This window comes from Amphiprion ocellaris, chromosome 8 (genome assembly GCF_022539595.1).
Source record: "Amphiprion ocellaris isolate individual 3 ecotype Okinawa chromosome 8, ASM2253959v1, whole genome shotgun sequence".
Lineage (NCBI taxonomy): Eukaryota > Metazoa > Chordata > Actinopteri > Pomacentridae > Amphiprion > Amphiprion ocellaris.
In genome coordinates, this window is record NC_072773.1 from 16,639,240 (window position 1) to 16,652,489 (window position 13,250).

General features: G+C 37.0%; 1 protein-coding gene across 9 annotated transcripts in view; it reads left to right on the top strand.

The window, feature by feature from the left end:
* The first annotated feature begins 1,654 nt into the window (after window positions 1-1,654).
* The window catches only part of LOC111570250 (TPD52 like 2), a 29,368-nt gene continuing 17,772 nt past the window's right edge, over window positions 1,655-13,250 (top strand). For 2 of the 9 annotated variants that reach the window (XM_055012870.1, XM_055012871.1), the window contains exons 1-4: window positions 1,655-1,878; window positions 6,250-6,407; window positions 6,919-7,067; window positions 10,824-10,883. In XM_055012870.1, coding sequence (XP_054868845.1) covers window positions 1,860-1,878; window positions 6,250-6,407; window positions 6,919-7,067; window positions 10,824-10,883 — 386 coding nt within the window. In that variant the 5' untranslated portion in view covers window positions 1,655-1,859. The remainder of the gene's footprint in view (window positions 1,879-6,249; window positions 6,408-6,918; window positions 7,068-10,823; window positions 10,884-13,250) is intronic. The other 7 variants (XM_035949378.2, XM_035949379.2, XM_035949376.2 and 4 more) reach the window with 5 other exon arrangements.

Genomic DNA, 13,250 nt, shown 5'->3' on the forward strand with positions numbered 1-13,250 from the left:
ATGTGGCTCATCCATGTTCAAATGAAATCTGTGCCTGTGTTTGCACAAACATTAATTCAATAAATTATACTGAAAACACGCAAAAAAAATAAAAAAGCAGAAACCACAAATGCAAAAGTCCCTCAGAGGAAAAATCTCAAACCAAAATATCTCAACAACAGCTGTCTCAGTGACGTCATTAGACCACGCCGGAAACAAAATTAATTTTCCTGCAAAGACAGATACTACTTCCTGTTTGGAAGACACCCCCTTAAAATAAAAGTACAGAAAAAAAAATCTCATCTGAACCTTCAGGGCGCCATATAGTTAAAACTGAGTGTTGAAATGTGACATTTATTGGAAAGGTTTCTAACAATAATTACAACCATTTATAATCAGATTTGGAAAAGTGCAGAGTGAGTCAATATGAGATGTTAGCTGTTAAACATCCTAGATGCCATTGAAGTAATTAATCAAAATGAGATGAGTTCACATTTTAGAGCTGCAGAAGAACTTAAGTCTCAAAGCTGAATGAACTTAAAATGATTCACAGTGTACAAATGCATAATGTTCAATCTTCGTGAATGACAGAACAATATATTATTTTTACTGTTTCTATATTAGAAATTACATTATATATAATATTGGACAATTTAAACTTGGATATTTAAATTAGTCTGGCAAATCTGTATAGTATACAATACTGTAAGCTTTTAACATAAATATTAAAATTAGTGAGGTAAATTTGTATGATACATCATATTATAGATTCTTAACCTTAATGCTAAACTAATCAAGTTAATTTGTACTTTAGATAATGTTATAGAATCATAACCTTAATATTTAAATTAGTCAGGCAAATTTGTACAATAGATAATACTGTAGAATCTTAAACTTAAAATTGTTATTTGTCAGGTAAATTTAGTACAGTATTAATAGGTTCCCAAAATCTGACACTTTACAAAAAATAATAATGTATCCTCAGCAGTGTTGTTGGTAATCACTGACATGTTCTAGGCTGCAATATTTTTTTTTTTTTTTTTTAAAGAAAAGTTAATTTTTTGTATAGAATTTTTCTTTCTAAAAATATCCTGCGAAATCCTGACAATATATGAACATCTGGTAGTTATGATCAGGGAGGATGTTGGATAAATCTCAGTGAATCTAGTTCTAACTTAGTGAGAAAAAAACATCAGTAAATTATAATTTTATGCCATGTTTTTAAGCAAAAATATTTTTTTCCTTTAGGTCCTCTGTGTAACTTTTGGAAGTGACACCTAAAGGTAAACCTTATTATTCAAATTAGTCAGAAAAGTCTGTACTATATATATTGTTGCTGGGTCTAAATATTTAAATCAGTCAGGTAAATGTGTATTATACAATTCAATACATGGTCTTCAACCTAATATTTAAATTAGGTATAGTTATATAATGTTGTTGTTAGGTCTTACCTTTAATATTTAAATTTATCAGTATTATATTGTAAGATCCTAAAAGTAATATTTAAATTATGTCAATTTATGTGATAAATTATTTTGCAGGGTCTTAACCTTTACATTTAAATTATCTATATATATTTATATATATAATTTATATATATTTATATATAATACGGGTGTATAAATCTCGGTGACTTCTCCTGAAGGTCCTCCCCGGCGGTGCGTGCGTTACTGCCGGTAGCTTCACACGGCGGTTTAAGCTGAGCTGGCTGTTGGCTGTTCCTGTCGACGACTTTCTCTGAGTGGGAGCAGTTGCTGTAGCCAGGAAGGTTTCTTCACACCGAGTGGAACGCACCCCGTGTCAGGCTGCTGTCCACATCTCACACCAGTCGAGTTTAACTTCATAACAAAAAAGAGCTCCAGCTCTGTGAAGTCGACGCCATGGACCCCGCCAGTCAAGGTAATTGTTAGCTTAGCAGGCTAGCGTGTAGCTTAGCCTAGTGTCTGAAACGCGTAAACAGTTTGCTGAGCAGACAGCACGTAGGTGTAAATAACCAGGCTGCGGTGAGATAAACATTGCCTTTATTCTTTTGCAGTCTTGTTTATGTGGATGTGTAACACATTAAAAGCCAATAAGTAGTGGCAATTGTGTAGCTGTGAGGACCGGACGGGCCTGCTGCTAAATGACAGGCAGCAAGTGAAGGAGGTGGATCGTGTTACTGATGTTAGCAGCTTCCTAACTCACTCTCATTTGATACGACTGACATTAATCCAGCCTACAAGTTAACAGCGTTCTCTGGCGTTTTCCAGAACCAAGCCAAACGAATGTACAGCTTTGAAACAAAAAGGCTAATGCTGATTAAAACAGGTGCTCCTGGTTTGTTTTGGTGGTTTCCTAAAACCAGTGGCGGAGCCAGACAGTCTTTATGCGGGTGTCCAGACCATCGCTCACATTATGGTGGCAAAAATGGATCCGTTGTTTATTTATCCACTAAATCACTGTAGGCCATGTAGAAATACATGAGAACACAAATACATCAAAATAAACCATTTAATGTAACCCTAAATTGATTACAAATCTGGAGCATTTGTTAAAGTTAGGATTTTTTTTTTTTAAATTGCAAGTATAGTATAGCTCATAGGATGACTTAAATAATTTAAATCACAGAGGATAACAGACTGCCTTTTGTTTCTTTGTTTTGGTTGCAGGTTCCAGATCAATGTTGCATTGCTTGGTAGCTTGTACTTCTTTCCAGAGCTTTTCAAAGTTGGTTCAAGAGTTTCAATTAAATCCACTGCTAAAGCTAATGCACATACAGCATAACTAATAAAATCATGTACAAACATGTTCTGTATTGTCATGTACAAACAGATGCATTTCTATACTGTCTTACCACTTTTCATTGACAATAATATGGACTATCTGAATTGCTTCAAAATCTGCGTAAACATTTTTAGGTTCCTCAGAACTACTGGGCTGTATGTGGTTGAATTGAGTACCATTAAAATGTAGCTATTTATGAACAATGGCAATACAGAAGTGATTTGGCCCCCAAAAATAGTAGCTGCTGAATGTGACTTCAGTTCTACAAGTACATGCATAGCCCTCTAAAAAGCTTCACTATTGAGTGTGGGGAGTGAACAGACTTCAGTCTGTGGTGGATGTAGTCATCCATTAGCTCCACCCCTGCCCTAAATGCAACACCAGTTTGCTTCAGTCTTCTATTTACCTGAATGCATTTGTCAGTCTAGTAAATAAACATTAATCTTGCTGTACCAGCATTCAGCTGTGCTGACTAACTGAGCATCGATGATGGCATGCTTGCAGGCCAGCAAATCTGATGTGGTGCGAAGTGCTTTACAAGCCAGTGATAAAACATAGGATGGTGACAATAGATTTAATTATTATTTCACACCAAATCAATGGAGAAAAAGACTAAACATTTTATGGGCAGTTAAGATGGCAAAAGATAAATTAAAGATTGTCCAATCAATGAAAATTGTAATGGAATTATGAACTATTACATAAAATACATTGATCATATCAAAACAAATGTTATAACAAATTGTTCATAAAATGTAATGATAAAAATTCAAATAAGTATCAACACTAAAATTATAAAATGCTACATAAAAGCCAGTCTAAAATTATAGATTTGTTTACATTTAAGGAAAACTGACTATATTTAAAGATCTTTACTCCCAACTTAAACAGACCAGTAAACTGTTTGTAATATCTCTATAAATATTTACATCGTTAAAGAGGAAGAAATTGCACCAGATGCTGATACTTCTGCTTTGTCATTCTGTAACGCTTGTTTAGTTATTGTTAAATGGACTGTTGATGTTTTAGCTGTGTAAGGCATTAAACAGACATTTTGTAGAAGATGTTTTTTCCAATAATATTATGATCTACAAGGTTTTGTTGAAATTTGATTGAGAAAGTGTTTAGATAACATGACGAGGAAATATAGCAGAATAAATAACCTGCTAAATCTCAAAATTTATTGTAGAAACAGTTTTGTTTTGTTTTTATTGATATTCCTACACAGCATTTGAACTATTCTACAGGTAGGCAATATGCACAGTATTTGGTTAAAACACTAATAGGAATTGTATAGTTTTAATTGTAGTGCAGGTTTAAATAGCAGTAAATAGGGGTACTGAAGAATAGCCCTTGGTGGCAGAAATGTTAAGTTATATATCACAGTTTTAGTTTTATTTTCTGTTTTTCTTTGGATATTCTCCAGTGAGTCTTCTAGAGCTGTATCCCATCATTTCTAACTTTGAGTGATCGTAATAGATATGTCATTTTGTATCAGGCTTCCTGTACCTCACAGTGAGGGCTTTTAGGAAGTGATTAAGGTCGCCTACATTTCTCTGTCTGGACAAACCTGAGTGAACTAGGACATTTCTGTCTCAATACATCCTGATACTGTTTTCTAAATGATACTTTGAAACCTGAGAATAGGATTTTTGACTGAGCCAGGGACTTTTCCCGACTAATGCGTTCCTGCGACATTTCTTTCTGTGTCTATTAAAGCGAAACTCCATCCTACCAAAACTGCACCTTGTTTTTTGAATCCAATTTATTGTTTGGTTTCATTTTGATGTGTGTAATCTGCCACACACAGTTAAAAAAAAAAGAGACACAGTAAATCCCAGGTTTGGTGTGAATCAAAGAGCAAGTACCTTTTCATAGAACTATCATTTTGTGTGGACATTTAACTATTATACAAGGTCTTCATAGAAGAATCCTTTATGCGTCTATCAGCCCTAAAATATATATGCCAGAGTACAATACAGCTGCAAGGTTGGGTTTTAAGCAGGGGGTGTGGTTATAATAACATGCAGTACATACCTCAGTTTGCAAAGCAGTTGCACCACTTTTAAACAAGCTAAATGAACACAACATTTGACCTTTGTGTGCCACTAAATGTTGATTTAAATTTGGATTGACTCAGTTTATTATCAGGAGGCATTAAGCAAAATGCAGGCAATCACTTGAACTGAAAACTGAGGGTGAAATTACAATAAAAAAAGACAACCGCCAAAGATTATGAAAGAATATTTGAATAAAGTTATTTTTTCACCCTCCTGTTTTCTGTCCTTATGTGTTGTCTCTTTTTAACCTCACTGCTGTTCTTTCTGTGGGCGGATCTGAATCATTCTTGACTGAATCAATATACCTTGAGGGTGGAGTCGCCACGTCTCTGGCCAGCTTGTATATGGATCTTATTGGGAAAACTCTGGATCACAGAGCATCACCGGCACTACCTGCTATTAGTTTTAATCTTTGCTCTCCTGCAACGCCACCATGTGTTTGCTCTACTGTTGTCTACTGTGTTGTCTGAAGTGTAAACTACTCTGTGATCAGTTGTGTGGACATGGACAGGGTTTCGCCTGTATGGAATAAATGTTTGTCTTCCTTACAAATGGATTATTTAAACTGTGTTGCACAGTCTTCTTTCGTGCTTAAAAATGGTCACATTTAAGTATACAAAGTTAAAAGTGAGCTGAAATAGTTCTGTGTCACAAGTCGCTCAGTGGAATCGAAACCCCTATTCTCAAAAACCTGCTCACTGACTTGGAAGTGGGTGTCTTTGTAAGCAATGTGAGGTTTGAGTTTAGTTTCCATAATCGGTTCTCCCAGTGAGTATATATTGTTATGAACATTGCTGCATAAGCTATATTTTTACTCCATGTTTCAGGCAGTGGCTCCATTTTTTTTTTCTTTTCCTTCTTGACTTCTGTTGTCCTCCAAGCCACCTCTGACTGTGCCAAGCTGCCAGAATTATGCTGCTGTCCTCAAGTGACTGCTGCTACATAAACTCATTGTCCTAGAAATGCTGAGGGTTGCAGATTTTTTGTGTTCGAACTGGAAATTTTGTGCAGTCAACTCTGTCTGGCATAAATGGAAGTTCAAAGGTTAAAAAATAGATTCTTTGTTTTCTATTGTATTTATTGTTACATATTTAAATATTTTTTTCCTTCTCTTGTTTGCATTCATTATTTGTGGTCCAGTTTGCTCCAGAGTTTCTGTTTTCAAAGTGAGAGACATAATGGCTCTTGGACAGAGGGATCTTAAATTACTCTGCTAATTGCCACTTTCTCTTCCTGTTGGAAATCTCCTGCGAGCCACTTCCTGGCCTTGGTGTGTGTGAAATAGATACTGAGAGAGATCATCTGAGTAAAGCACTCTTGGCTTTTAACACTTCAGTTGGTCTAAGCATGTGTTTGTTTACCCTTTTGCTGCCTCTCCATTTCCCTGTTCCATTAACGTCTTCTATTCTTTATGTCTTTACCTTTATCCCCTCACCTCCCATCCCAGATATCAACCTGAACTCTCCTAACAAGGGCCTCGGAGTCGATCGCTCAGACAACCTGTCCGATGTGCCGGTGGAGGGAGCGGTGGGGAACTCAGCCAACCCTCTTCCCCCGGGCCTGACAGAGGAGGAGGCTGAGGAGCTTCACACTGAGCTCACCAAGGTGAGGCCTATTTGTTTCAAAGTCCCCAAGTGCTGCCACTAGATCCACTTTAATCTAAACAACTAGTTGTCCTTCAAAGTCAAATTGTACATTGTATTTTTTTTTCATTTTGAGCTTTATGAGTGTATTTAGCAGGTACAAGAACCAAAAATACTAAAAATTTCTCCCTATTAGAATAGACAACACTTGCGGTGGTTTGACCTTTTTTGGCGGTGCATCTTCTCGGAATAGCTCCTGTGTGTTTTCTGTTCAAGTGTTCCTACCTTGCATTGATGATGCTGTGGTCTGTCATCAACAATGTGCACAGAGTACAAATCACTTTTTTTCTGTGATAATACTCCTGCCAAGTGTGCAGTACATCAGATTAACCGTTGTTAAAAAAAACATGAAGGGAGGATACACATAGTTAATTTATTAGTGAGATTCCACTTTTAGGGATCTTGAAAAGAAAAGAACTGAAGTTTGATGGAGGCATAAAGCATGAAATGAAACTCTTTGTGATGTATTTCAGGTGGAAGAGGAGATCAACACCCTGCGTCAGGTTTTGTCAGCCAAAGAGAGACACGCCACAGAGCTGAAGAGGAAACTTGGCCTCAGCCCGCTCAATGAACTCAAGCAGAACCTCACCAAGAGCTGGCAAGACGTACAAACCTCCAATGCGTATGTATTAATCAGACCAGAACGGCTGATCACAATTTTTGAATGACAGGAATTTACTCTAATTGTTTCTTCAGATAATATGTTGTCCTTGGCTTGGAGAGTTGTTGGATTTCTCTTGTCTACTCTTTCAGTGGTCTAAAAGGTTCAAATATTTAATTTAGACTGAATAAATGTTCAGTAAGTTATGTTCAATCACAGCAGAAGTTTTACCCAGCTTTCATCTTAGCTTTATCCTTTGCCCTTTTTCTCTCTGAGCACCTGAAACATGTTCAAATTGTTATGTACTGGTATACGGAAGAAGCATTTGGTAATTTTTTTTGTTTGAGCATCTAGTTGGCTGTCTTAATATCAATTTTTTTTCTTGCATTTGAAAGCAGATAAATCTTAGTCTGTTCTGACAGAACGGTGCTGCTTTGCTAGTCTGGAAATGTTGCCTCTGGAGCTGATGAGAAGATGAAATACTTTTTGGGAAATGTCTTTTTGGTTATTAAGTCTGAAGGCTTGCCAAATCACTATACAGCAATTAATAATACTTTTTGCACACTGAACAGAGATTATTTTAACTTGTAACAAAGTAACCTAGCCAGAAAAGCAAGTTGTTGATTGATATATTGATTTGACTTTTTGTGCAACCCTGCTTTTCTTTGGTGTGAGTGTCAGAACAATAGGACTAGTGCTACAACTCTTCAACCAATGAATTGGTCACAGGGATGGAAAATTTTGCAACAACTTTAGATAAATTGAATGGACCACAGTGCACTGTGTAGACTTTGACTGCTATCCTTATTGGCCTAGATGATTTCTCAATCAACATGAAAGCTAGTATCTCTGTCAAATAACTTCGTTTCACTTGGTTGTTTTATACTGAAATGATCACAACAGATTCGAAAAAGACAAGCACACACCTGCCTATATTCACTTGCTTTCTGAAAACAACTATATCAATAGGCAATTTCAGCATAAAAACTATTGAGGAATGTAAGTCATAGAAGTTAGCCTGCTGTTTTTAGATGATCTGCCATGTTGGTTGATAAGCTGTAATATATCAGTGCTGCTGCTATTTGCAAAGTTTAGATAGGACTTTCTGGCTATCTGTTTGAACAAAATGCTGCCATACCAACAACTTCTTTGACCTGGTGGCAATTATTACTTCAAAGCTGACTCAGAGTAAACATTCAGGAAATGTTAAAAAACTTAGACCTAGCAGTCTCTATTAGGTCAGTGTTATGAAAACACAGGGGTGTTCACATGTAGTCAGTTGTTGCCTCCCTCGAAAATAATGGATTAATCCTGAATGGCTGCTGATGTAGTGCTTTTCTTCTTATGGAAGTAACATCAGTTGTCCAGTGAGTATTTGACTGGACAAGAGCATAACAACCAAACAATCGATAGGTCGACTTGGAGGCTTCGGTTCTACTAAACGCAGCCTGTGGCAGTCGAAGCTGTAGCTGTAAAATGCTGTAAGTGTTATTTTATACTGGTCAAAACAACAAGGTACCTTGAGTCTACGGTGCAGCTCGTATAGTCATATAGACATCTCTGTAGCTGATGATATGGACAAAAACCTTCATAGATTTTTTTTTTTTTTAACGCAATCTTTGAAACGTCCATAAAGGTGAATCAGCACTCCCTGAAGACATTCTCTGATAGTAACAGCGTTATCAGAGTTAGTCACAAATGACTCATCCTGTGGTGACACATCCAGGCTTCTGAAATCTTTAGACTATGTTTTGCACAGGTTTATATTATGCAGGATGAACAGAAACAGGCTCTTTCAGCAGAGGCAAAGGTGCTGTGTTGTCAGATTTAATAATTATATTGTGAAAAGCTGCTGAGATCAAGCTCAGATTATTTTGTACATTAAGCTTGTTGCAATTTGGTAAGAAATATTTATCAGCAATTTTCAGCTTGGGGTATAACTTGTATCAAACACAGCAGCTACTCTGTTTAAAAATACACTTAATGCTTGAACATCGCCATGTTTTTCAGTTAATTTTAGGCCCTAAAATTCTAAAATCGAATTACACACAATTAAATGAGCAGTCACAGTTATTAACCTCAGCAGAATGAAAAGGAGGCCTGATGAATCCTAATGAGCGTTCAACACACTTCTCTGCTGCAACTTTTAAGTTAGTTTTCCAGTAGAAAGGGATCATAGCAATATTTCATTTAGAAGATAACCACATGTATCTGTCCACAGTGACTGGTAAACTGTATCTTAACCCTTCGTCTATCTTTACATTTTTATTTTCCAAATGTATGAAACAAGTATTCAGCATATTTCAGTTAATTGATGGTTTTATAGGTTTTGTATGTACTTTTCTGAATCTAAAGTTAGATTTAACATGTTTGTCAGACCCTTGAATAATTTTGACTCTGGCAAAACAGGTTCCTTTCATCGTATTGAAGGAATATTTGTTCACATATACTGTATAATAGCAGGCATCTATGCTATTTGACATGAAACCTGGAAAAGGAGTCATATACAGCTCTTGAAGTCAATTTTATAAGCCAATGGGTTGATTGACTCTTTGATATTGTAATTTGTAAGTATCACTATGTAATATACAAAATATTACCCTGGAAATGCATTTTACAAAAAAAGCCAGACCAAGCATTTAACAGATTATGGTCTTGACCTGTCAAATTTCTCTCCTGTGCTTCAGTATCTTAAATAATATTGGTATTAAAAAAACTTGAAAAGTTTCAGCTTTGAGCATGTTGTCACCAAAAATATAGGCATTTGCAATTTTTTTGTAGTGGCTGCTGTTGTTGCAGGACACAAGTGTTCTTTCTGCAAGGCTCCCAGGCAAAGGAGAGAAAAGATTGCTCCACTTAGAACATCAGTGTGTCATCCTTGATGAATCCTTAGGTGACTCCCCTCTGCAGGAACATGCAAAGTGGCTCAAACATATTCTAGAAACTGCCCTTTAGTCAGCCCTTTCAGCCTTTTTTTATTTGTGTATTTTAAATATTTGTGGGGCATTTTTGCCTTCTGTTAGTCAAGAAGAGACAGGAATGGTAGGGAAAAAAGAAAAGGACTGATATGCAGCACATCATGCCACTACGGCGCTGACTAATAGCCCCTGTTCATGAGGTGCCTTTTCTACTAGTTGAGCTACTAGGGCACCCCACTTTCAACCTTTCTGTTTCCATTGTGGTGTATGATTCGACAGCTTCGACTGTGCATCAAAACCACAGCAAATGGTAGTTACTGGAACTCCAGTTCTATGTGCATGCAGAAAGTAGAACAGTAGATGTTTGCTATTTCAGCCTATATGGTAAATTTTGCATTTTTGATAGTGGTGTTACAGAGGAGAAGGCTGCTATTGGACAAGGATATTGAGAAGACAGAAAAAAATAGCGCTTGTCCTCTTCTAGTTTAGCTAACGTACGTTGCACAGCAGTTATTTCAGGGCTCCTCAGAGGTACTTACCCTGGAATAAGTTCTTCCCCGAAACTGGCTCTGAAAGAGTTTCTTAACGGGCTTACTTACAGTGCTGTTTTGTAAACTTGATTTGTACGTGCTTCGCTGTGCAGAAGATGAGATGCTAACTCTTCACTGATGGAGCACAAACTTAGAAAGTTATCCCTCTTTATGTACATGCAGTCTCTACTTTGACCTTCACTAATGATATAACCTTTCTTCAAAGATTCTTTTGCGATTTTCTAACCTTGACCTCCTCTTAAGGCCAGCCTGCTTGAGTCCTTGCTGAAACTCTACAGCGTAACATACCCTCATGTCTCTGTTCCTAGCTATGTGAGAACCACTGAGAAACTGAGCGAGTGGAATGAAAGACTTACCGGTTCGGATCTGTGAGTCCACCGATTGTTTGCTGCTCGCTCACTGGTGATGTCTGGGATTCTGCACTGTTTGCTGTCTCACGGTCTAACTTATACTCAATCTCGCTCGCTTTCTGTTCTCACCTTCTAACCGTGTTTGAGAACATTTCAGCCGTCAGTGTTTAACTTTGTCTTGTCTCACTCTGGTAGAAGGACAAACATTTACCTGTAGTCTGTCTTTTTTGCCCATGTTGAATCAAGTGCTGCAAAGGAGCACATTCAGATAAATGCATTAGAATTAAAATTTGAGAAGTGGGTATTTGTTTGGTAGTTGGTATCTTCAAAAGAGTTTTTTTGAGTATGATTCTCAATCTTTACTCTTGCTGCTGCCAGGATTCTGTTGCATATGTGGCTAGACTTGTAGCACTGAAGTGGGATTTGGTGCATGCCTCAGTCCTAACCTCAATAGCCTTAGTTGCATAACCGACTCACCTGAATTTCTGTTTGTCCACTGCGGCCTCACCCTTCAGTGTTTGATCATCAGATTTTTTTAAGGTGGTGATATATATTAAGAGGGTTCAGTCCATTTGAGACATGGCAGAGTGTCTGGAAGTCAGCCTAAAACCTTACGCATATCACAGCATAACCTGCCATATTTCTCTTTTTTTAAGCATGTCTTATTGGTTAGTTTTCTTTCTTTCTCCTAAATTTTTATGTCAGCATTCATCCTGTCAGTATCTGTTTTTTTTGTTGTTGTTTTTTACTTCCTCTCCCAGAGGTCAGGTGTCCGGTCTTCCTCCAGAAGTGATGACACGTCCTTCTCTCTGCTTCCTCTCTAAAGGAACGTTCTTCCATATTTTTAGCTTTTTCAGACGCTTCCCTTCTACATTCGTCACGAGTAGCCATGCTGAAAACTGGCACTAACGTCAAGTTCTATTACTCGGAAAGAAATGTTTCTCATGAGGTTTGTTTTATACAGACAAAGGCTTAGAAGTAATTGATGATTCTTTGCTTTATTATAATCAAATCAAAAAGTAGCCATTGAAAAAAGAATTCAGCTTTAATTCAACCTGACAGATTTCCCATTCATGTGGCGATAGTGACTTTGCCCTCTTCCCGTCTACTGTAGAAATTTTAGGAAATGAGGTGTCACACAAACAGCCCCTGAACTGTGTTTAACTGGGAAATTACCATGAGGTCCCTGTAGCGACTGTTGGCATGGAAAGTGCAAAAATAACCGTGACATTTTGAGCCACAATGGCCACATTAATGTGAAAAATGCCAGCTTGAAATAAACCAGAATTCTCATAAGTTGTTTTGGCAGACTTTTTGGCAAGACAGTATCCATCAAGAAATTACTGTCTAATGCTGTTGTGTTTGTTTACTTGTATGGCACTAATTGACCACTTATGTATCAAATCAAATGCCATCAAGCCACACAGCGATAATGGTTGCCCATTACTTAATGATTTCCGCCTTAGGGGTGATTAGCTCAATAAAATCAAGTGGCAAAATGCACAAATGACGTAAGGATATGATACATATGAACAGTGTTCAGCTGATGCCTGATCTTACCAGTGAAACAAACTAACACATGAATCAAGAAAGCATATTTTATTGGTTGTGTTGAACTCTTTTTGCTACACTTTAGTGTTATGGAAGTGTTTTAGAGATTTTTGAGATGACAGATGTGCAACAAAAACACTTACAAATACATTTTGTGTGTGCCAGGCCTGTTGTTGAACAGTCACCACATGACCAGCAAATACCACAAACTATCAGCGTTAGTTAGCACTGGTAGCTATATGATGAGTGTAGGGTCAAAAAATAAAGTGAAAGTAGTTGTGATTGGCCCAGTCTAGTTAGTAAACTATTATTTTATTTTTGTTAGAGGCTCCTCTTCCATGTCAAACCGCCTTATGAAGTACTGTACTGTGCATAAAGCAAATCTTCAGTAGCCATTAAAAAATAAAGTGATCTATACATGTTGGAATTCATATCTTTAAGTGCTCATTACTGCATTAGAATATAGAGGACCTACATCACATGTTTTAAATCTATTACATGGAGAATATCAAACTGAAACTTTACTGTGAAAAAACATTATATGTCACAAATCAAATTACAATTTATGTCAGAAAAATCTCAAAGCAATATTGTCCTTAAACTGTTCAGCCCTACACTAGCTTTTAAATCTAGCTGTTCTCCCCTAAGCACATTTAAATATTTAAGGATCAGGAGCCAAAAAATGAAATCTGGACATCTCTGATGGAACTCTTTACAAAGAGAGGAGTCTCTGGCCACAGAGCCTGTGCCCATTAGGCCCCTTCAATAATCCAGTCATGGCCATTTTTAATGAGCCGGTACGGCCAACTGATTACTTTATCTCTCATATGGAGA